The sequence below is a fragment of the Bactrocera dorsalis genome, chromosome 5, assembly GCF_023373825.1.
Source record: "Bactrocera dorsalis isolate Fly_Bdor chromosome 5, ASM2337382v1, whole genome shotgun sequence".
Lineage (NCBI taxonomy): Eukaryota > Metazoa > Arthropoda > Insecta > Diptera > Tephritidae > Bactrocera > Bactrocera dorsalis.
This window is the reverse complement of record NC_064307.1, coordinates 7281321-7306891: the sequence shown is the minus strand read 5'-3', so window position 1 is coordinate 7306891 and position 25571 is coordinate 7281321. Positions and strand designations below refer to the sequence as shown.

The 25571-nt window shown below is 39.0% G+C and overlaps 1 protein-coding gene across 2 annotated transcripts; it reads left to right on the top strand.

Moving 5' to 3' along the window:
* The first annotated feature begins 9736 nt into the window (after window positions 1-9736).
* On the top strand, window positions 9737-24621 carry LOC105223417 (allatostatins MIP). Of its 2 annotated transcripts, none has more exons than XM_049457408.1 (3): window positions 9737-10090; window positions 23091-23656; window positions 23723-24621. In XM_049457408.1, exons 2-3 carry the CDS (start codon window positions 23113-23115, stop codon window positions 23836-23838), a joined length of 660 nt encoding a protein of 219 aa, XP_049313365.1. In that variant the 5' UTR covers window positions 9737-10090; window positions 23091-23112; the 3' UTR covers window positions 23839-24621. The 2 variants fall into 2 exon arrangements, with proteins under 2 accessions (XP_049313365.1, XP_049313364.1); XM_049457407.1 differs by having other exon boundaries at window positions 23087-23656.
* Window positions 24622-25571: the final 950 nt, after the last annotated feature.

Here is a 25571-nt window from a genome sequence, read left to right as displayed (position 1 = left end):
TAGCTTCCTAGATTGTAGACTTCTGAATTTGCATATTATTAGGTTTGTAGGAGAACTTAGCTTAACTCGATTTTGAAGGAGGTCTTTTAAATGAATCTTACTGGAAGTTGAAAGCATGCCTCGTTCTGAACGACCTTTGTCTGATGAAAATTTTAAAAAAGTGAAGAATATGGTGCTTGAAAATCATTAGGCAAGTGTTATAGAGATGGTAAGAGAGCCCTACAATCCTTAGATAAGTGGTGGAGAGATGGGAATAGAGTTCGACATCTCTCGCGCGTCCGTTCGAATGATTTCGGTGGATAATTTGATATGAAATGCGTTCTTGCTCAACTCGTCTCGATAAAGCTGAATTTTTTCAAGAAGAGTACCGTAAACAGGTCTCTTTGGGCATGCTTGATCGTGCGAATTCCAATCCCACATTTATGGAGAGCATTATAACTGCCGATAAGATATAGGTTTATGAGTTTGACATCCAAACAAGTTAAAAATCATCGGAAACCAAAAAAACCTCGCTCAAAAATCAAGGAGATGCTCATCGACAGCCAGGGCTTACAATTGTGATAGAAAACAAATACAATCATCTAAAGAAGACATACATACTTATATGGTATAAATATATGTCTGCATATCCAATAACTAACCGTTTACCACGTGTTATATTTGTATGGCGTTTGCGAGTGCATCCTTGCAACTCACCAAAGAGTAATTGTGGCAGCTGTTGACAACTGAAGAGAGATGCTCGACAATGCCAAGCAACGCCTTGGCGATGATGACTGCAAGGCTTAAGTAGACCAACGCCACAGACCCGCGACGGAGGCGAAGCTTATGCAAAGTGTCCGATGAAGACATAAAAGCATACATTTACAAAATATAAACAGTGCGACAAGGCTTTCAATGTCAGAGAATGCAGTTTTAAGGCTAAGCACTTGCATTGAATGCGTTGAGCGCCGAAGCCTCGCTGTGTGTGCATGTCACACTTGCTGGAATTTTTCAATAACGCTGAAGGCAAACAAACAGAACAATTGCCAGCCAATGGAATAGAGAATGTAGATTATTATGTAATGTCGAGTCATGCGGAGTAGAAGAGCATGTGGGGCTCCAAAGGAGTGCTTGGGGTCATAAGGCTGCTTCTTGCACTGCTCGTTTACTGTCAGCGCAGTTCATAATGCATAAAATTTGTTTTGTTTTGTTCCTCCCCCAGCCGCTGCCAACAGTACTTACGCAAGCTCGCTTGCTGATTTACAGCTCCTCCAATGGCTATTATAATTTTTAATATTTCTTTGTTTTGCGGGACTGCATGTGGGACTGCGCGACTAACGCCACTTTGCAATCATGAATCAATTTCTTCCAACACAGTTTAGTTCATGTCAACGCATGGCCTTGTCAATGAAGAGATTATGGGACTTCTTGTTTTAAATGTCAAAGTGAGCAAGAGGTTAAACCGAAATGATTGCCGGTCTCTGGAGCAAAAGGAGAGCCTCGATTTATGCTATTTTCAGCCTCTTAGGGGTAACGCTGATTTAAAGCAAAAGAAACGATCTTTTGAGACACAAATCAGTCTCTTTTACAAGATCAAATTGACGCAAGAACTGAAACCGTTTGACCATCGAAATCGTCGTATGTTCGTGAACTTGATATTGACCCGGATTTTCATCGAACAATCATCTTCAGCGATAAGGCTCATTCCTATATTGACCTGACTGACCTGACTGATCAAATTTGTCAATTAGTAAAATATGCTTTACTGGTCAGAATCCAGACCGCGACCAGATCGCTACCGCTCAATAATAACTGAATATTGGATGATATGGACATGGACAATATGTGTTCCAACAGGACGGCGCCACAAGCCACACAGCGAATGTCACAATCGATTTATTGCAATACAAGTTTGGTGAACGTGTTATCTCACGAAATGGCTCAGTCAATTGGCCGCCTCGGTCATGCGATTTGACTATTTTAGACTATTTCCTGTGAAGCTCCATCAAGTCTATGGTCTGTGCCAAGAAGCCAGCAACGATTGATGAACTTTGTACGAATATCGGACGTGAAATTGCAGCTGTACGGGCCGATTTATCTCTGAAAACCGTCCAAAATCGGGTTCAGCGTCTTCTGCAAGAGTGCTCGTGTCGGCTATGCCAAAATCGAGTTCCATACCTAATGGTATCGAATGTACTTTCACACGAATAAAAATTTCATTGATATCTTAAACCGTTTTTGTTTTATTTAAAAAGCCTTTGTAGCGCGCTTATGGAAAAACTCGTTGCAAGGTTGGTCCTTAAAATCTCTATGAGAGAGATTTTCAATTATTCAATCTCGTTTCATTGGGAAAAAATGTCATGAATTCGAATTTCCATAGTGGTTAAGAGAAAGTGATCTTCTGCGTCATATTTTTTGGAATGAGAAGAAGAGGAATATTGACAAGGCCGGTATGATGATTTTCAGGGAAAGAATTTAGTTCTACACACCCCTCAGAAAATCTTATAAAAATACGTGATATTTGTTTTGTTATTTGTTATTGGTTTTCGGTATTAATGAGGGGTTTGGGAGTAACCGAGTATGAAGAGGATGAGGTGATCTCCGAACGTGTATTTGAGACCACTGCAGGTTGCTGCATAGTCTTCCCCATTATACCCTACCTTACAAATAATTAGTATTACCAAAACATGCACTGTTTTATATTCCGAAGTCTTTGTGCTCTTTTATTTTTGGACTTGGCATTCGAAACGATTGCGTGCCGCCTTATCAACAGGTGTGACGTCATACTATTAATGCTGCATGCAATAAAATGCTTACACAGTAGCAAGCATATCATGCAGGAGCATATGCGCTGTAACGGAATCTCTATTCATTCACCATCAATCAGGCCCAGTTGCCGCAGATTCTTATCGAATTTGCGAACTCTAAAGCGATGGCTAGCCCTGCCAGGTTAAGTGTATGCAGAAAACCAATTCATTAAATAAGCAGGCAGTGGTGTCATAAATTTTCCCATTGTCTACATCTACAGCGGTGTGAAGAAAAATTGCATAATAAAGCGGGTAGGAAAGGGGGTTGAGAAAGGAGGTTCGAAAATCTGAATCTGATATGAAAATCTGCGGAATGTTGCTGAAATATTTTATTATATTGTGTTCGAAATAATCTTAATTGTTATTTTTGGCAAAATCAAAGCAAAGTAGGGTTGCATTATTTGTATCTGAACGCTTAAGTAATGGGTTTGGTACGTCATTGTTGCAGATTAGACCTCCGCCCACACCTACACACACACACATCCATACAAACAGGCACATCACTCAGTTTACGATTTAAGCCATTAACAATTACGCCACCAGTTGTGGCCAAAGCAACTTTGACACACGCACACACACACACACACACACACACACTTGCCCAGCGAGTACACGGCAAAGCGGCGACGAGAGGAGAAAGGGTCGGGTGAGAGCAGCACATTCGTCAACAATGCTAAGATGCGTTGTCACTATTCCAATAAAACGCAATTTGTAAATATCCCAAACAGCCAGGCACACGCAACGACAATGCACAGCTGAGGAGGCGAGGACGAAGTGGTGGCACATACTTACATATGACAGCGGCAAGTTGGTGGTGGGCGGGGTCTTGAGAGGGCTCCTGGCGTGTTAAAAATATGCGTCGACACCGGCATGAATATTCAACGTGGATCAAAACGCTTTCGCAAATAAAAAGTGCGAATACAACACTAACACATACACACAAACACAGGTAGGGTTCGTGTGAAAGGCTAATGGAACAGTGAAAAATTACAAAGAATAAATCAGTCAAGGTGGTTATTTCAATGTTAGACATATGGTTATTGGAATTCAGGTAGCAGATTGATTTGAAAGCAAATGAAATTTCAACGAGCACAGAATTGGAGGCATGTGGCTATATGAGCGAATAGGCGAAATATATTGCTTTCGAATTATGAATGAAAATATAAATTATAGATAAATTTTATTTTGAAAATATCTCGGGTATGCAATCGACTGAATTTCGGACATACGCGGAGTTTCCCTATTTGTAAAGACTCTGCCGGTTCTATGGAAGAACAACCAAATTCGAGAGTGCTCTGGGCACTACTTTTTTATAACTGTTCTATATCTTATCAGACTTCCTACGTCCCTCGCTCAGGGTGATCTAGTACTTTGCATAAATACTGCAATGAAGAAATTCTGTGTGAAACTCGGTAAATCTGCGTGCAGAGACGTTTGGTATGATCAAGCAGGCTTGCCCAGATGTTGCTTTAACAAAAAGTGGTGTGTTTCGGTGGCACCAGGCCTTTTTGGAGGACCGGAAGGATGTCGCTGATTAAGATCGGAAGAATGAGCAAATCCAAAGTGAAATCGATGCTCATTGCCTTTTTTAACATCAAAGGTATCGTCCACCATGAATTTGTTCTTCGTGGACAAACCGTCAACGCCAATTTTTACGTGCAACTCCTCAAGATATTCAAGCGAAGGGTCAATCGGGTCCGACAAGACATCGCAGCCGATTAGAAGTTGCACCACTACAACGCCGGTGTGAGCCGCCGCCTTTCTTGTGAACAGCTACCTAACCAAGACCGACATCCAACGCTTCCGCAGCCGCCCTACAGACCAGATGTGGCCCCCGGACTTTTTTGTTTCCTTCGCTATTCAGAGAATGCCTTCCATGAAGCCTTCAGTGCTTAGACTTCGACGCAGAAAGTTTTTAAAGAATTTTAACGATTGGTTCAATAATATTTTTTAAATCGACTCAGTCTTATTACTTTCCCTCTTCATTTGCTTGCTCACTTGTTTTCTTCATAAATAACCGAGTTACCTGTACAATAGTTAGTTATGGTCCTTTCCTCTTATGGATGGAAATATAAGAGCTGCTCCCCATGTTCCCACTTCTAATTTTTACCAAAAATACAGCTGTGGTCCTCATCAAAGGGGCTAAAGATTATTATATCTTCCCTTGAAACTACTTGTATGGGAGGGTCTCTATAAAAATCCTTCTTGTCGTCAAAGTCTTGACGTAGCCCAAGTTCATTGACGAAAGCAACCTTCAACATTTCAGGAGTCTTTCACCAATTACAAGCTTTTCAATCATACTTTTATACATTATTTCAAAAATTAACACATTCGTTAGTTTTTGTATGTTTATAACAAGGAGATCCATTAAAAGTTGATATTTAGAGCACTTAGATTAAGGTAAGCCATATAATAGGAAGGCCCAGCTGTTGAGGTCAATAATTTCCGAAAACTCCCAGTTACGTTTTGATTTTCCGTGTTAGTTCCAAGCTTAGTTCTAATGCTCTCAGTATTTCCTGTAAAATAAATAAAGAGATGCGCTGAACACACCATAGTCTCACCTTCAAAACCTCGCCATTAACTGTTCCTCAGTACTTCATCTTTTCTGCCGATGAGTTTTAACGCCCCAAATCGATTCTAAGCTTATTCCTCAGTTCTCCTATATATCAGCCGTATCGCAAGCATGGTCAATCGGAGAAGAGTAAGCAACTCGTCTGTTAAACAAACTCAAATTCTGTTGCAGAATAAGCGCCACACCTACACATGCACACATTTACATATTTACGCTTACATTTACATTTATGTTTGCGTTTCAATCTGTATGCATTGCAATCAAGGAGCATTAACACACCAAGATGTGCAATTAGGTGTTGCAATTACCGCTGCAACAAGGAGACCTTGAAGACACAATATCGAGACAACATGAATTTTTCCAGTTATGAACTTTTTAGATACACCCATACATATGCACATGCAGAAATTACTGTGTTGTGTCCATATTGCCAGGCAGATTACTCTCGGCTAATGCCTAAGGGGCATTATCCAAGTGCAAGTGCCACACGCATGTTTCTGTGTTTGTTTGTGTGTGGGTTAGAGTCGCCTGTAAGAGCAGATGAAAGTTCATGAGAAGGTATTAAGACATATATGACGCAAATGACCACTCAATTGTTTTGTGCGATTGGATTGTGTTAATGTCTAGCTGTGTGAGTGTTGCAAGTAGATGCAGTCGGATATTGCACTTAAGTAATAGATTTTTATGACACTTGAGATTGTTATGAAACACAATATGGGTTTATAATTTCACATATTCTCTTTCCAGATGCTGAAACTTTGGTGGGGCGTTTGTATGGTCCTTGTTACCCACCTTGGTCACCAAGAAAGATGACTTTAGATTTTAGTATTCCTGTTTAGACTATAATATTGGAAGATTTATGTCCAGTTTGGGTAAAAAAAAAACCTTATAACCGATGTCTTTCTTTTAATTTATCGGTAAAATAACTGTTAAACCAGTTAAGGTATACAGTTTGCTATGAAAAAACTTCTGCCGATGGGCAAACTTACGAGTACATGTCCACATGCATATTTAGTGACAGCATCTTTCGCGATGAGACACCTTTCAGACCGTTAAGCGTACACAAAACGAGGTTGCTTCAGCGCACTTCTTTATTTATTTCATGATTTTTGTTGGTTTTTAAAGTGTGTACTATACGGGGAATAGTGAGAGCATTGAACTTAGCTTGGAACTAGTCCTTAAAATCAAAGTGTAGCTGGGAGTTATCGGAAATTATTGATCTCAACAGCTAGGACTTCCGATTATATTGCTTACTAAACTTAGTAATCTAAATAACAACTTGAAGGGCATCCATCCTTGGTATAAACATACAAAAACATACGAGTCTTTCAAATATAAATATGTAAATAAATAAATATGTAAAAATATAAATAAATATGTATGATTGAATCCCTTGTAATATTTTAGGCGAAAGACTCTTTAAAAGTTAAGGGTTGCTTTCACCAATGAACTATGGCTAGGACATAGACGATAAGAAGCAATTTTGTTGGAGTTTTTTATCACGATTTTGATCGATCAGTTTGTATGGCAGCTATATACATACATATATGCTATAGTGATCCAAACTAAACAGTATGTTAGGATATTTTAGCATTGTCTTGGACAATACGTATAGTCCACTTCAAATTTCATGATGACATTTTGTGAAATAAATAATTTTTTTCATACATAAATCTCAAAAACTGAGGGATTAGTTCTCATATATACAGACAGACGGACGTGGCTTATAAAGGGTGATAGAAGTGGAGGTAATTTTTTCAATAGCATTTTTTGACTAATCACCTATGAGTCGTGGCAAGCTGTCATACTATTTTTGTTCAGTATTGTTTCGCATTTGATCAAGGAAAGACTTACGCCTGAACAACGTTTACAAATCGTTCAACTTTATTACGAAAATTCACGTTCTGTGAAGAATGTATTTCGCGTGCTTTGCACAGCTTAGGGTCAACATAATCGGCCTACTGAGCGTACTATTCGCGATGCTATCACCCATATTGAGGCCCAGCATTCATTCTAGATAATATTCGACCGAATAGACCATGTCCAGCACGCAGAGAAGAAAATGAGTGTACACGAAGACCGTGGAGAGTCAATTCGGCGTTGTTCGCAGCAACTCGGACTGGCGTAAGGGACGACTTAAGCCGTTCTACGTCGAGATCTTAAATTGAAAGCGTACAAAATGTAGCTTGTACAAGAACTGAAACCGTTCGACCTTCTCAAGCGACATCGCTTCGCTGTATGGGTTCTTGAAAAGTTACAAGAAGAACCAACGTTTTCGAGTCATATTTAGTTCAGCGATGAGGTCCATTGCTGGTACAATCGGTATGTAAACAAGCAAAATTATCACATTTGGGACGAAGAGCAAACTGAAGAGATTCAAGAGCTGCCATTTCATGTTGAAGAGACAACGGTTAGGTGTGGTTAGTGGGCCGGTGGAATCATCGGTCCTTATTTCTTCAATAATGATGCCAGTGAGAACATAATCATCAATGGCAACCCTTATCGCGCCATGATAACCAACTATTTGATGCCTAATATTAAAGCTCGCGATTTCGGTGACGCATAGTTTGAATAAGACGATGCCACTTCTCCCACAATCCATCAATCAATGGATTTATTTAGGACCGTTCGTTTGGTTACCAAGATCGTTTGATATCACACTGTTCGAATTTTCGCTGTGGGGATATGTAAAGTCTATGTGGACAATCCCGCCCTGATTCAGGGCTTAGAGCAAACCGTCAAGCTTGTCATTCACCAGTTACCAGTCGAAATGCTCAAACGAGTTATCTAAAATTGAGCTCAATGGATGTTCCATTTGAAACGTAGCCGCGGTCAACATTTGAAAGAGATAATCTTCAAAAAATAAATGCCAAGGAATGTTCTTTGGAATGATAATAAACATTCTCCATTAAATTTGAAGTCTCCGAGTTTTTTATTTAAAAAATAGGGAACCTCGAAATGGATCACTATTGATATACACTTTATAGGGTCTTCGACGTTTCCTTCTGGGTGTTACCAATTTCGTGGCAAATTTGCTTAGGATATAAAAATTAATTACCGACCAAATTTTTACATTTTTTTAAGAATTGCTGCCAGAACGCAAACAAATTAGCAAAATTGTTGATATTCAGTAAAAAAAAAAAATAATAATTTCTTAAACATCACTTATCAATTTTTTTCAAGCCAGCTCGGAAATAACTAGTTCGATTTTCTTTTTCTCCTTACTCTCTTGGAGTTATTGAATAAGTTGAGCATGTGAGCGAGAGTTAAAACTAATATTTTCACCCAATAATTGAAGCATTCCATCAATGCCAGTATGGTTACCGTTATTATTTGTATATCGATTTAGTTGTCTACAATAACAGTTTAAAGGCGCAAATCAATGCAAATTCTCATGGCTCCAATTGCAACTAAGTGCAAGATTTGCAAATGGGAAAAATAATAAATTGCGATGCCAACAAAAGCTCAACCTGTTGTTCTGGTTTAATTAAAAACCGAACCACAAAATGGCCACTGGAATGTGCCTAAGCTCTGGCAATAACCAAATAACCAAATACTTGGATAAATAGCACGGCCGTAATAGTAAAAATAAATTTCACCCATTGCCAACTCGAAGCAATTTATCAAATGTATCAAATGTCTTAATTGTCTATGCGGGCCGAATGACACCTGCAAGGGGTAGCGGCAAATCCGTGCGCACACAAATTTCACAATTGCCATCATATTTTGCGGTTAAGTGGAACAAAAGCGTAGGCACATGGGCAACACTGTTCGGCACTTCCTTCTGCATAACACCCCACACCACCAGCATCTATGTGTGTGAGTGTGTGTGGGACAAAAACAAAGCCACCAACTAATTGAGTGTGTCATGCATCCTGTCTTAAAGATACGCATGTATGTGTGTGTGTGCGTATAAGTGTTGGCGCCCCACACAAGTGGCATGCTCTTGTGCGTGAAACCATGTATGCGTGTGTGTGTGCGTTCCGTGTACTTCCGCTTTTGTTGCCGCTCGTACGCTCGTTTATCGCCGTGATAGTCGTCGTCGTTCGGAAGCCAGTTACAGTTGCGAAGCAGCGACATACTTCGGAAACTCCTTCGGCATTGCTTGCTCGTGTGCGTGTTGCTAGCGCCACAGTTGGTGGTAAGCAGTGGCACAGCGCTTTAGAGGGATTTTACGGCCGACGAATCTTTTTATATGCTTTCCGAAAGTTTTGCGTAAAATTTCGCATTTCCTCAAACTCACATATTTCTACACGAAAACGGGTGATTGTTGGTTTTTGAAATTTGAAGAGCGTACGAATTGAAGCGACCCCTTCGAAGTGTTTATTGCCGCGCCCATGTTGCCGATGGCGCATATAAATAAGTGCCGCTGAGCCAGTTGGAGGCATTTAACGGCGATCAACAGGTGAAAGCGCGCAGTTGGCTTAGAAGCGGCCAGCAGTAAGCACACGACAGCCGCAGCAAGTGAAAGCAAACGCTAAAGCAACATCATTGACATAACTGTTACATAGTTTGAATTTACTTTACTTTACTTTAGTGTGTCCCGTTAAGTTACGCGGCAAATTGAGTTTATCTGCTTCGCTTTATAATCACATTAGAGCTAAAACGCGGTGAAATTAATTAAAAGCAAAGAGCCAATAAACTAAAGAGTGCAACAAGTGTGAATTACAACAACAACGACACTTACAGGGATATACATTGTACAGTTAAAGGACTTAAAGGATTTTTAAAGGTGAGTTCGATAGTGCTTTTCTACAAAACATAGGATTTGCTCGAGACTGCTCGAAAAATGCATAAAATTCAAAAATAAAAAAACAATTGTTTTGATAAAAAAATTTAGTAAAGACATTATCTCAAATATTCAGAAGCTTGAATGAACTTGCTATTTCAGCATAAATTAGACATTGCAGCAAGATTCTCTGTAACTCAAGTACATCTTTAAGGGGTTACAGGACTTCCTCGGGTATAAAAAACAAAATTTTTGAACATTTCTTTTCTCATATAAAAAATGAAATATTTAATTAGAATTTTTTATTGTTACAAACATGCATATTAACAAAGAAATTCCGAAGTTTTTGCGAAAAAAATTTAAACCTTAGCCATTGCGACGCCCGTGTTAACAGGATAACTCCTTACAGGATCATATAAAGTAAAAAAACTACTTGTTTTAGTTAAAATTTTAACTTAGAACTTACACGAAGAAAAAAAAATGAAAATTGGATTTATGGCAGACATTTTTACAAAAAATTTAAATTCCAATGAAAATTTCGCGAAATTTTTTTTCAAATAGTTGTAATCGAAAAAAATCCTTCTTCTTGTCTTTAAGGCTCAAAGACCTGCATAAAATTTTACGAAGATCTTTGGAGTAGTTCTCGAGAAATATTTCCAACCGACTTTAAAAACTGACCGCACAAGTTCTCAAAACTGTATCTCCGAATCTATTATCGGATCAACTTAAAAATTAAGGACAATATTCTGGAGATGTTGTAGAATTTCATAAAGGAATAAAAAAATCGATTTTTATAAACCGTATGGGTTTGAACTCTATGGCCTTCAATACATTTCATAACACATATATCGTCACCTAAAATGCAAAATTACATAACACTTTTCATAAGTTTACAGGTGAAAAAAAACGATATAATAGAAACCATTCATATTGAAACCAAATTCGAGTTTTGGTTATAAAAAGGTTATATATTGGTTATAAATTGGTTAAATGTTGGTTACATATTGGTTATAAATTGGTTATATGTTGGTTATATATTGGTTATATCTGACAGCGATAGCTGAAAATTTTATGCTACATACATGTATTATGATGTAGTGAATCGTCAGCAATAAAAAACTCAATTTCGGTTTTTCTGATGATATATATTTATATATGCAAATTGCTGCCTATCCTTTGACAGCTATTTTATAAGTACCTAGAACAATACTCTATATATAGAGATATAAATAGATGAAATGTAATCGTTTATTTTCTATAGCTCCAAGTGCCTTTAGAAATAAAGCAAATTTGCATACACAATACTCCAATGAGCCAAAGAGGATTTCTGCTTTCAACATTTCCGTAAATTGCTTATCAGAGTTATCTTATCGTCGAAAAATAATCAAATAACGTGGCCAATTAAATAAAGGTGGAATTAGTTTATTAATCAGTAGTAAATGTGCAAATGTGTGTAGTAAACTAATAAGTACATGTGTAAATTGAAGTGCAGGAATCCGTGGGCCGCAGCGCTATTTATTTCGAGGCTGCAAACAATTCAATATTAGAAGTGTTTACAGTAGGCACCAACTGCAACTAACGCATAATGAACAAAAATAGGCAAAAATTTTAAAAAAAAAAATTAAAAAAAAAATGTTTATGCCAATTTCACACATTAATATGCTGAAAGCGTTATATGTTAAACATATTTATAAAATGCTAAAACCAGAAATATTTCTTAAAGCATATTTATTTTGTATTCAGCGAAACATGTTTTTATTTCTATTATTATTTTTTTGATTTTTCTGTTAGCTAGCAATACAGTTTTTCTAAATACTAGTTCGTTTGTAGTCATTAGTTTCTGCTATTCAACGCATATCTAAAAAGCCTTTCATTTCCAGTAATCCCAGCAGTTACATGGATTTGCGTGCTCTAAGCGCGTTTAATTAATTGCTCTATACAATTTGATTGATAGTTGTTATCAGAAAACGTTCTGTTTTGTTTGAGTAATAACTCAGTGCCGATTTTATGCGAAATATTTGTGAACTGCAAATTTTTACTTTGCAAAGGCAAAGCGTGCAGCTTTTGTATGCAAAATTTAATAAATCTTAAAAGTTAAATTATTTTTTAAATATTTTCAGAATATATATTATATGTTAGCATAATCTGGTAGGCTTGTGAGCCACCCATTTGTAGATCAGCTTTGGTTGTTAGCGATTTAAAATATATAAAGGTAAATCTCAAAAGTAAAATGAGCTCAGAAGCTACAAATTTAAAATTAAAAAAAAAATACTTAACGGTGCTATGATATAATTAATTTTATTGCATTTGCTTTTCCCCTCAAATAATCATGTCTCAGCACCAAAATGTCTACGTCGCCACGAGAAAGCGTATACCATAGCTCTGAACTCAGTCACTCATACGCCATGTTGGACCAAATGTTTCAGATTTTAATTTGCTTGCATTGATTGGATTTTTGTTTTTTTTTTCTCTAAATACTTTACATTATTTATAATTTTCATTTCTGTTGTCAACTTTTTGATGATTTCAAGAAGAATGCGCTCTTCTTTATTTATTATATTCGGTAGTCGAAAAAGTCTTTTCGTATTTTGTCAATAGTTGCCGTTGCTGTCGCAGATCTCCAGTGCTACCAATCACATTGTATCATAACATATAGTGTTGGAAAACTGAGATTTTAAGTTTCGCATATTCAAAAAAAAAATGAATTTCGGGAAGTTGAAAAAAAGTTACAGCTATTCAAAAATGAGTGAAAATAATGAAGAAATTCGCTATATTTTGAAATTTTTGTAAAAAAAAGGGAAGAATGCAAGCCACCAATGAAATTTGTGAAGTTTACAGAGACGTTGCTGTATCAGTTCGAATAGCACAACAATGATTCGCTTGCTTCCGTTCTGGAAATTTCGAAATTTCTATTTATACTGGCAGAATAATGTCTCTAGCAGAAAAATGGCAAAAAGTGGTCGACCAAAATGGTACATATTTGTTTATTTATTTATTAGTATAAACATAAAAAAACAAGTTGAAGTTTGATTTGAAAAACGAAAAGACTTTTTCGACTACCAAATATGAACACAACAGCCATGTGCTTAAGCTTAGCCTTTAGTGAAATGAAATATCGCGTTACAAATTTCGAACTAAAAGTCAGCGTAATAAAGCGAATGAGTTTGTATGCCCACATTTTAGTGAGAAATAGAGAACATTGCAATTCCCTTGTGGGAAGTGCGTTGTACTGTAACTCAGCCCACGGCTAATATACTAATTTATCAAAGCAATTCCATTGCAAAATCTATTGAGTCATCAATTTGCAAAGCAACAGGTGTTTTAGTACAAATTGAAAGTGATTTCAGCACAAAAATAAAATAGATTAAATCCCATATGCTATTTTTGGCAACAAAAACTATTTGCAACGCAGTCGAATTGCTTAAATTAATGCAGCTTTTATGCGCGCACACGAACAAGCGGAAGCAGGGAAATCCCAACAAGCTGAAAAATGATGCGGATTAAGCCATTCAGTTTTCAATTGACAATCAAATATCGGTCAATTGAAAAAAGACGGTCATAAAACGGCCATTTAAACACGATACAACTGCTCCACATATCCACGATTAGCTTTGGCTGCAAGCGCACAGCGGCGGAAGTTCCATTTCGCTATCAATTGTTGCAATAACAAAAGAGCGCAGCTGAGACACGGCGAAGTCTTCAACAAAAGTGCTTGTTTACCTACTACACATGTCCGTCTGTGTGCGTGTGTGTGTGCGTAGAAAGAGCACTTCTAATAAACGGAACACCTGCCTAACGACAAAACAATGTAATGCCACCACACACACAAACGGACGCATATTCAATTCGTAGAACACCGGCCGGCCTAAATCTGCAAACATACAGACATGCCTGTGGAACAGTCGCTAAACCGGAAAGCGCCGTTGCTCAATTGATTGCCGCCTTCAATGGCAATGTAATTTCTCAGCTGATAACAAAATTTCAAACACACCATGTTGCAAGTATGCATATGTGTGTATGTGCTCTTCTTGCGAAGCAATAGCAATACTAACTTCGACAATTCGACTAAACAACTGCTTTCTCTTTCACCGTCCATGTGTTGTTTGTGTATTTGCAATATCCGTACACCTCAGCCGAGCAAAAATATTTAAGCTTAAAATATTTAGGACACTTCTGCCGCGTCGCTTTCCAATGGCCAATTGTTTGTTCAATGTAGTTGAACCAGTCGAATTTGGGCAGTTCGTCAGCCGGTCCTTCTTCAAATTCGTCCTCATTAAAAACGCATTTACATCGCCAAAGCACACACAGGCATTCACAAACAAACATTCATAGTTTCTCGTCATTCAGTCGTCGCGCCGGTCGTCCAGTTCTCGTCGAATTTGTTAAAATAAATGTCCTCACCTAAAATCTATTTTTCATCTCATGACGTAAGCTATGAAATCGAGCGTAGCGGTAACGGTGCTTTACCATGCGCTGGCAAAGGATTTCCGGAAAAACCGTACACATGAGCTCCGCAATCGCCACTCTATCTATTCGCCGTAGCTCAGCTCACTCAAGCAATTGGCAGAGTAAATAAACGGAATCGCAAATGAAATTGGTGATTTACATAAAGCGCTGGGTGTTCTTTACCCTCACCGATAGTTACAACGGCCGCAGCATTTTTGAATTCCACCAGGAAGTCTACCATACATTCAGAGCGTTGCGTGTGTTTGTTGGCATGTTGTTGTGGAAATACAACTGTTTAACTTTTATTTTAGTACATTTTTACCAGTGATTTGCGTGGGTGGTTCACTGAGCTAGTTTCAGGCACCGTGGGTGTCAGTGAGCAAATATTGTGATAGTTTTATTAATAGAAGCTTTCTGTGTAGATTATTATCAAAAGCATTTTGAAAGTTTTATGTCTACAGTCATTATAATTACATAAGATATCTTAATCATAATAGAATTTCTCTGTGAGTTTTGCACTACCGGACGCACTGATGAAATGTGCTGGGTGAAAGACTATTGTCTGGCTCAGTTCACGAGGTCAAAACCATTGAAAAGTAACCTGCCAAAAAGTATTTAAAAAATGAAGATATCTCACTTGAAATTTACTGCATACATATAATGGGTGATTCATTTCGAGATTCCCTACTTTTTTTTAAAGAAAAAACACGGAAACTTCAACTCTAAAGAATAATGTTTATTACCGTTTGAAAGATCACTCTTTGACATTTATTCATGAAGATTATCTCTTTAAAATATTGGTCGTGGCTACGTCTCAGATGGTCCATTCGTTAAGTCCAATGTTCGATGAATCGTTTGAGCATTTTGACTGGTAATTGTCAAATGACACCCGTGAAGTTTTACTCCAAGGACGGAATCGAAGTGGTATTGTCTGAATAGACTTTAGACTTTACAAAGCCCGACAGGAAAAAGTCTAACGGTGTGATATCATACGATCTTGGTGGCCAATCGACCGGCCCAAAACCTGAAATTATCTGCTCACCGAAGTGTTCTCTCAATGAATCCATTGATTGATGCAATGAAGTGAAGTCTTGTTGAAAACAAATGTCGTCGAGATCACTAGCTTCAATTTCAGGTATCAAATAATCGGTTATCTTGGTACGGTTACGGTTACCATTGACGGTTACCTTCTCCGAAATCAGTTTTGAAGAAATATAAACTAATGATTCCACCAGCTCACAAACCACACCATACCCTTATTTTTCTGGATGAAATGACAGGTATTAAATCTCTTCGGGCTGCTCTTCGTCTCAAATGCAGCAATTTTGCTTTTTTGCTTACCCATCGAGCCAGAAATGGTCCTCTTCGCTGAACAAAATTGGCGCAGTAGTCTACCGCGCTTCGTTTGGCTGCAGCCCACTGTGTCAGCAGTCATATTTCCAGCTAAGCTCCATCCGATTCTAATCACTTGCCAATTTGGCTCATCAGCGGATCATTTCGTTAAGGGAAATATTAAATAATTTCAAATGTAAATTGGGACGAAAAGTAAGCGTTCTCAGGCACGCATATGTGTGTGGGTATGAGTGTGTATTTTTAGATGTCGGTTCCCAGCGAAGCTTGCGGTCTTCAGCCACGTTTTTTCCAGCTGCTGGCTACTGGCTGTTCATGTATTCATGCTAATATCCAGCCTATGTAAGTTTGAAATGATTTAGGAGTAACTACGTGTGTGTATGTATGTGTGTGTGTGTGTGATGATGGTGTGCAAATCATTTGATTGTGCGGTTATTTTTTTAGTCCGGAATTTGCGTTTTTGTGGCGATTTAACGTCGGTTTTGGAAATTTAGGCTTTCGCCACCATCACATTATCAGCCGAGCACGTAAAAAGATGTGTGGTTTTCGGGCGAAACTCCAGCCTTCCAAGGACATTTATGCGTTGGCACCACCGACGGCTGTTTGTTGTAACGTCGCGGAATACGGAATTTTTGATAGCGCCTAAAGCGACATGGGCGGCGTCCACATCACATCAGACAGGCAGATGTGTCAATAGGAGAACAACAACAAAAGCGGTAACTTGCCGTTGTTGACATTCTTGTCGAAATTGAGGCGTTAAAAGCGTTCTAATTCTCTTGTTGTTGTAGTTGATTTGAATGCGCCGTCGGATTTTTTGTTCTGCGAATGAGAAAGGGAAACCGCGAATGTTGTTTTTGTTGGCAATGGTCCTATCCAAACATTGCAATCGCGACATGGTCCCTTCGGCAGATTTTCGTCCGTAGACTTGCCACTTATGGAACGTGCGGCATCACTTACGACGCAAATAATTATAAACACATACGCACGTATCCGTGTGTGTATGTGTGTGTGTGTGAATTTATTCAGAGAATGCCTAATTTGATTGAAAAACTCAATATGGCAACGCGCGAACTAATTTTGACGCATTTTCAAGACCACTTTGGAATTCCCAAATGCATGTGCCTTAAGAGGCTCTCTAATGCCCTCCATTCTCCTCACTGAAATTTTGTATTTTTAGTGGAACGTTCGTGTTCGGCTGTTTTTATATGCACCAGTGACTAATTTAAGATTTCGCCTGGCTTTTGTGGGTTAAGCAAACACATTCCACTTTGGCCGCCTCGATTAGCCTATCCAAACTAAAATGTAATTGAAAGTTGTTGACTGGCTGACATTCGGTTGAAGTGGCGAGTCAGCTGGGGCAGGTGTCAGCAGCAAACTCTTTGTTACTTGCTGATTTATGTTGATAGTGAAGCTTGTGAAGCTTCGAAAGCGCGCGTCTTAGGCCGAATGGGATGAGTTTGGAAAGAGTTGAGTTTGGCAAGCGCGTGTGGCCCATTGAAAAGTCGATTTATTTAAGTGGCTGACATGTTGACTTAAGCAACAATTAGTTTTAAAGAATATTTAACCATTTTTCTGCAGAATTTTGCTTCCGTAAAGCTGCGTAAGATGAAGCTTCGCAAAAGCGAGGTGCAAAGTATGCTACGGGATTTGTGTTCGCTGTTCTCAAACTAGATTTATCATTACTGAGAATACTCGTACAGGTATGCGTTTTCGAGTGTATCACTTTACTTCAACGCAGTCATCACACATTTAATTAAAAGCTTCAAAAAATGATTTTGCTATCTTCCAATGATGTCACTTCCACTGCCGAGCGACTACATTGGCTTTGAGCTCGCTGACTGTGCGCTCAAAACTATGCAAGGTGTGCAACCTCACATATTGGCTGATCTCCATGAAAAATCTCAAACTCTACTAAGCTCCTAGTATTCGTCAATTATGCCTATAAATATACAAGTATAACGAAGGTAAGGTTACTTGAATTTCGAAACATAGAAGGAATCAGATTTTCGATTTCGAAAAGGGTGAGTTCCTTTTTAATGCTGCAAATAGCCTAATTAACGTGAAGGCGGTTGTGGTAACGGTGTATTCAAGCGTACTTTCGCGCGTTTATATAAATTTGTTGCACTTTTATTTTCTATTTTCGCTCAAGTACACGTATACTAAGCCAAGAGCATATAAGTAGACGGGGTTATTAAAAACTGCCGCAATAATATCAACAATATTGACGAGCAATTACTTTTTTACGCGCAATAACGGGAACGTGTGAGTGCAGGCGCGCTGCTATTATTGCATTTTCCATATAAAAGCTATGCTTACAGTAAGCTCCAAAGTAAATGAACTCTGGCAGCGTGCCAATGAATATTGAAATTGTTTTTGTATACCTTCAATTAGCGTTCCCTATAACAAAGGGGCTTATAATCTTATAGAAATAAAATAAAGGCAAACATTTATATGCAGACAAAACGCCCAGCATTTATTTAAAAAAATGTTGCCTACATTTCGGCGCCAACAAAATTTACGTCAATCAATATTAGTAGAAGGCTTAAAACATTTGTCCTAGAGCCAATAGCAATACAACTAACTGTACTATGCGGTATGCATGAACTTTCCCTGTCACTCATCTCTGCTCTCCGACTGAGATAATTTCACTTTCGCCATTTCGCCATTTGAATCGTCATAATTTTGCAATTTTGCATTGAAATTGTGCTGTAAAAGTGCTTTCGATGATTACACACTCGTTTGCCGCCTTTTATTAGCATTTTTAGGCGCGCATGTCATAAATTGTGTTATGCATAAATGCCAAAGTCCATCAGCGTTCGACTTGCTTAAGAGCCCAACCAAGCAATGCTCTTATATTCCTGTATATACTTGTATATATAAGTTAATATGTACACCTAGTATGAGTATATATGTAATACCAAGAACAAATGCTACACTCTGCTGCCGCTGCTGCCTCTGCTGCCAATTTGGCTACTTTAATCCGGGCACTCAGCGTATTTATGAAAATAACAAATGGCTTAATATTATCGAATCGAAATCGATGGGAATACGTGCGGAGTGAGCGTGAGTGTACTTTGACCGTTTAACCAAATTTTTGTTAATCATTTGCATCACACATATATACATACACCTACATAAATATATACTCCTGTCTACTCATATGCTTTTTTATCCATAATACAATAACGGTATTATTTATGGCTTCGTGCCATTCCCCTGCAACTATTGTTCATTGTTAGCTGAGCTAACGGCTAAAACAATAACAAACTACTTTACGATAAACATCACGAAGCACAACACGAATATGCTGCAGAAGCTCGATCGAACTCAAGTGAAATCTATGAAGGTGTTCTTTTCTCACGTGATTTTTCTTGTATTTTGATGCTTATAGTTGTTGTAGTTTTTCTTTGCTTGCCACGAAATTTGTAACACCCAGAGGGAAACTTCGAAACTTCGGAGATCTTACAACGTATTGGGTTGTCGAAAAAGTCTTTTCGTATTTCTAATCAAACTTAAACTCATTTTATAAGCATTTAAACTTTAATGAAACAAATATGTACCATTTGGTCCGACGACTTTTTGCCATTTTCAGCTAGAAACATTATTTCATTAGTGTAAAACTTATTTGGTTTCTCGAAGAAAAACTGCGACAAGTAATTTTCACAGATTTCCCTTGAAACCAACTTCACTCCATTAATGGAGTTCTGCATTGACCGAAGCAAATGGCAGTCCGATGGTGCAAGGTCAGGGCTATGTGGTGGATGCATCAAAACTTCCCAGCCAAGCTCTCCCAGTTTTTGCCGAGTCATCAAAAATATGTGTGGTCTAGCGTTGTCCTGATGGAAGACGAAGCTCTTTCTGTTGATCAGTTCTGGAGGTTTTTTTTTGGATTGCTTGCTTCAATCTCATCAGTTGTTGACAGTAAAATGTAGAATCACATCATTCAACCAGGCTCGGGCAGTTCATAGTGGATGAGTTCTTTCCAATCCCACCAAACACTCAACATAACCTTTCGAGGCGTCAATCCTGGCTTTGCGACCATTTGTTGAGCTGCACCACGATTGAGCCATGATCTGTTTCTCACATTTTTGTCGTATTTGATCAACTTTTCGTTTCCTAATACCATTTGCTTCAGAAATTCGTTTCAGAAATGATTTGAATTCATTTCATTTCAGCAAAGAATCACAAAATTCGGTCAGACAGAACTAATTTGGTCCATTAAATTTTTCACAGACAATTCATGTGGTACCCAAACATCGAGCTTCTTTCTGTAGACAGCTTTTTTTAAATGGTTCAAAACCGTTTGATGATGAATGCTTAGTCCCTTAGCGATGTCATGGCTGCTTATCTGACGGTCCTGGTCAATCTTTTCCATAATTTCAACGACTATTTCAACGCTAGGTCGAGCAGAGCGGGGTGCATCTTTCACCTCGAAATTTCCAGAACGGAGGCGAGCGAACCATTTTTGGAACAGCTGTAACTTTTTTCGGTTTTAGTCCCACGAATCGCGCCAGTATCTAACAGAATGTTATTGGCTTGATTCACAGCTTCGTTACTTTATTAACCACCGATTATTAAAGTCAGCTTTATTAGATAAATATGTATGTAAATATGAACAAGCGGTCGCTCCCATGTGGCCACATTGTCCGGGTGTGTTGTGATGTGCCATATGATCGTAAGTGATTTAAGTGAAAACTCGAGATTGCTGTGGTGTGGAAGCAGTGCCCAAGCAGCAAATTACAGAGCGCACATGTGCCTACACACTAACCGTTCACATCGGACGCACACAAACACACACGTCTTTCAATGGAATGGAAGACAAAGCGTGAATGTGGTGTGACAGAAAAAGGAGTAAATGATGAGCACAGGATGAAAGATTGCGTTGTGGCCACGGTCTGACAGGCATTATAAAGCGAACGTACGCTCACGCACACACTCACACACACACAAACATATACATGTATGCATAAATATACAAAGTAATGAGTTGACGTATTACTGGCCGCCCGCAAGAATGCCGCGCGCCGCACGCTGTCCAAAAGCTCAATAGGCCAACAGGGCGTATGATGAATGCGCTGCCGATGAGCTGGCGAAAGTGACGAGCACTTGATTGTGGAATTCCGCATGAAATCGGTTTCTTCATTGAAATGCGCACTTTTCGAAATTTGACTTTTGACTGTGTCTTGTCCAGCGCGCTTTAAGCTGGCCTATTTGTGGCTGAAAAGCGCAAAGGTGGAACATTTATCTTATTTTATTTCCCCCAAAGGTGTGGGCGTCGCACAGTGCGCTGGAGCGTGTGTGTGTGAGTGGCTTGGCATTTCAGCTGATGATGATTTGCCGTTATAACCAAATACGCTTGTCAATTTGCGCCTATTCACCGCTTAGCAGTGCCATGATGTTGGTATTTATGTAAGCACTTCGGCACTCAAGTGGCGCTGCACAAACAACTGTGTGCGGCTAAAACACACAAACGGTTTTTCACGCGTCACAAAGTAACAAATGAATGAACAAATGCCACCCCACTCCCTCTGCTCTGCGCCAAGCACATGACTGCCTGAAAGGGCAAATCGTTTTTGTTACCGTTCATGTTGCTTTCGGCACATTTTCGGCACTCCAATTTCGGCTTAGGGGAAATCTGCGCACTCGTCGCCTGCTGCCTGTATCCACCCACACACACACACACACGCTGGCGCAGGTCTGTTTGTTCGTGCGTTGCCGTTTAAGCATTATGGGGTCATAATTTCTAACTGTTATTATACCTTTTAGCCATGATCGCATGCCCCTGGGCGCACACACCGAGCTGGGAGCGAATTTGAGTGCCGATACGTGTGCATGTGTGCGTGTGTATGTGTTGCATATGCGTGAGCGATTAAAAGTGCTCGTTCATACACAATACTTAAGCCCTCATAAATGCTTGTACCTGTGTGTGTTTATATGTATGTGTGACTGAGTTTGTATATTTGGTAGTATTTAGCTTTGAGTTTTGTCCACCTACGCAATTTTCGATGCTTTAGCACAGTGTACAGCAGTTGAGAAAGCGTGCTGTGGAATCTAGTCTAGTGGAATGCGGGGTCTGCTTTCGGTTAGATGGAAGCAAACCTACTCAGTTCCCGTCATAGTAGAAAGTGCAAAAGGATTCTATGGCCACATCTCTGTTCTTCTGGAAAGGACTGCGTACAAAACAAAAGGTTCCAGTTGACCTCTCCTTTATACAGCAAGTCCGCTTGGTTTCTAGAATGGCCAATGGGCACTTAGGACTAACAGTTAACTGCATTAGCGGATCAATAGACTTTTAGTGAAAAAATTAGTTAGCATCATTTGATTCTGTGTTCGTTTTTGAGGCTGACAATGCTGTAGCTTTTAATACGGGTTCCAAGATAGACGAAATTATCTACGACTTCGAAGTTATCACTGTCAACAGTGACGTGGGTGCCTAGACCCTAGTGCGACGACTGTTTGATGACAGGAGATAGTTCGACTTGCCCTCGTTCACTGCCAGACCCATTTGCTTCGCTTCCTTATCCATTATGGAGAAAGCAGTACTACCGGCGCGGTTGTTGAGACCAATGATGTCAATATCATCGGCGTATGCCAGAAGTCGGACGAAAGGGAGTCGCTTTGCCTAAAACCTCGTTTAGAATCGAACGGCTCGGAGAGGTCCTTCGCGATCTTGACGGAACTTTTGGTTTTTGGCAAAACATCCCTACCCAGGTTTGTGAGCTGGGTTTCGGACGTTAAAAACGTGTCCAATGAAAACAAAACAACAGCCTCAGAAGAGAAATCTCTCTTTCGATGACGACCATGGCAAACGCATTAAGACAGAACAGAACACAGTGCAAAATACTTCGGATGTTTGTATGTAAAAATGTGTCAAGAAATACTTTCTCACTGAGAGTGTCAGTGTGTATGTGTGCGTGAGATTGCAGTTTGCGCCGAACATGTGGATGACGAGCGAATTGGCTTCCAAAAGGAGAAGTACCGCCATTTAACATAAGGCAAATTAAGAGTGTAATTGTTGGCGGTAATTAACGCATATGTTGCATTGAGTCGTTAAGTAGGCGAGCGAATTTAGTGTTGAAAGCTCGACCCACTCACATTCACATAGCAGCGAATTTAAATGTAACATTTCCATTGTTTACTGTATACAATATACCGAAAATGATTAATCACAGGACCACTTTTACTTCTTCTTCACTTTTCTAGTAAGAACAACACTTTTCCAAGTCAAGATGCAGCATCCCACCAGTGAACGGCAGTCCAGGTGTAAATTCCTCACGACCATTTTCCACGCCTTGCTCATAATCGCCGCTGTGAACATGAAATTGGCCGGCGTGCACGGCGAAGAGGCGGTCACAGGCGTCGCGCTGCCTGCCGCCAACGAAGACAAACGCAATTGGCAGGCGCTGCAGGGTCCGTGGGGTAAGCGCGCACACTATGTCGGCCCAACGCTGCCTGAAGTGAATGAGCCGGAGGATGACGAGCGTTTGGTGCCGCTGCTGATCAGTAATGGTGAACGTGATGAACCCTTCCTGAAGTTCTCCATGATGTACCTGACCAACGCCGGCACACTGGATCGCTTGTTGAACGACAGACAGGACGAACAGAGTGGGCTGCGAATTAACGATGACCTGGTTACGTCGATGGAAGATGCTGAGGGGTACGGCAACAACAATGATGACAACAATACACCGCTGAGCGAGAAGCGCGCTTGGAATAAAATGAACGCTGCCTGGGGCAAGCGTCGCAACGCACCCACTTGGAACAAATTCCGAGGTGAGTTCTTGGTCTTCGCGAGTCCTCAATAATTGCTTTGATTGTTTGATTTTGTTGACTTTGCAGGTGCATGGGGCAAGCGCGAGCCCGGCTGGAACAATCTCAAGGGCATGTGGGGCAAACGCTCCTCCAAGGATTGGGTGAAATTGCATGGCGGTTGGGGTAAGCGCGCCTTGAACTAAGGTGCTGCGTGTGAAGCCTGCTCAATTTGCGATGGAAACCCTTCAACAGAATGTGCAGCTAATATGTGTTTAACGGCCATCAGCAAGTCGAAATGAAACCTAACAACAACAATCTACAACCAATTCACAAAAAATATGAGAAACGCAACAAATGTATACAAAATCATATTATGTAATCAAATTTGCCTATTGTACATTTTACCTTACGTCTTTATATGTGTATGTGTGTAAACATAATTAATTAAATTAATCTCTTGTAATAATACATATGTAAGCAGTGTGACGGGAGCTATGTATGTAAATGTAAAATACGGTCAACTATCAGCATCTAAATATACATTCACACACACACACAAACATATATATAAATATATATTTTCAACTATTTACATACATATATGCATGTAACAATTAGGAAGCAAACGAAAAGTATTAAAGGAACCCGTGAACAGCATTTAAAAAAAGTCAATCTCAATCCGGTTTTCTATTCGAAATTTTTAATACCAAAAATGTATGAAAGCCTTAAATGTTCTGTGTATGTAACACTGTATGTAAATGTGTATAGTTCTCTTAATTTATATTTATATACTTCGAGACGAGTTTTTAAGGATTTCTCCCCCACTTAAAAGCAATTTCGTGCATGCAGACAGACTCACCGAAGAGGGAAAAGTGGAAGAGAAGTGCAGCCAACAATTCCAGTCAATTACGTCTGGTTTTATGTATTAATTACAAATACAACTTAAACAGTATTAAATAAAGAGTATTGTAAAAATATCAATTAAATTTTGTGTTTAGATTAATGGAATTTTTTGAAAGGTGGGTACGCCATTAAGGCACAAATCGGGAGATTATATAATTCTCTTATAGCCTTCGAACGGATATATTCAGTTACCTTCATATTTGAGATTTTTCAGTACTCATAACGGTACCTACCTAATAAATCCGTTATTTATCGGTTAACAGCGCACATTTTGTATTCCTTCACAAATTTCAAACACAAATATTTAGTTTCTTTTATACACATATATTTCATTTCAGGAAAAATTAAAGAAAAATCCAACAGAAATTTATCAAATACACAAACCCTTGCTTAATATTAGTACAGGGTGTATCAAAGCAGTTAAATTGTTGGACCAGAAAATTAAATACAACTTGGCACTTATTCCTCCCTTCTTCCGCAAAAGTATTAATATTGCCAAATCACGCAAAAATGTACGGATCTGGCGACAATAATATATATTTGGATTTAAAGCTAACCTCAAATGTCCGCAATATATGTACATATGCCGTTGAATTTCAGACAGATACCTAAGAGAGGTACATTTGCTTTTCCATACACTTTTATGTTTACATTTTCACTTATGCAATAAATAATGATATACATATAACCTACCACAATGTAGTTTCACATAAACCAATCAAATATACTTTTCATATGTACATGTTCACTAACAAAAAATAACAGCCTTTTACCAGTTCCTGTGTAATCAAAAACCGAAGCGCAGTTGCTTGGAGATAATTTCGTTCCACACAGGGTTGCAACAAGGCTCTAGAAATATTTTCTCTCATCTACTTCGAACCTCTTCACTGTTTATAAATACGTTCAACCACTTTTAAGAAAAATTACATTTTGTTGTCTACGAAAGTTTTCCATTTATAAAAATTGTTAAAATACAAATTATTTCCTATCGTGTGCTTAGAAAAAAGATGTCGCGTATAGCGTTTGGATTTTG

Bases quoted from the DNA above. Each gene is read 5' to 3' on its own strand.
- LOC105223417 (XM_049457408.1), top strand. From the start codon at position 23,113: ATGCAGCATCCCACCAGTGAACGGCAGTCCAGGTGTAAATTCCTCACG. The intron at 23,657-23,722 runs GTGAGTTCTTGG...TTGACTTTGCAG, and splicing joins CACTTGGAACAAATTCCGAG to GTGCATGGGGCAAGCGCGAG.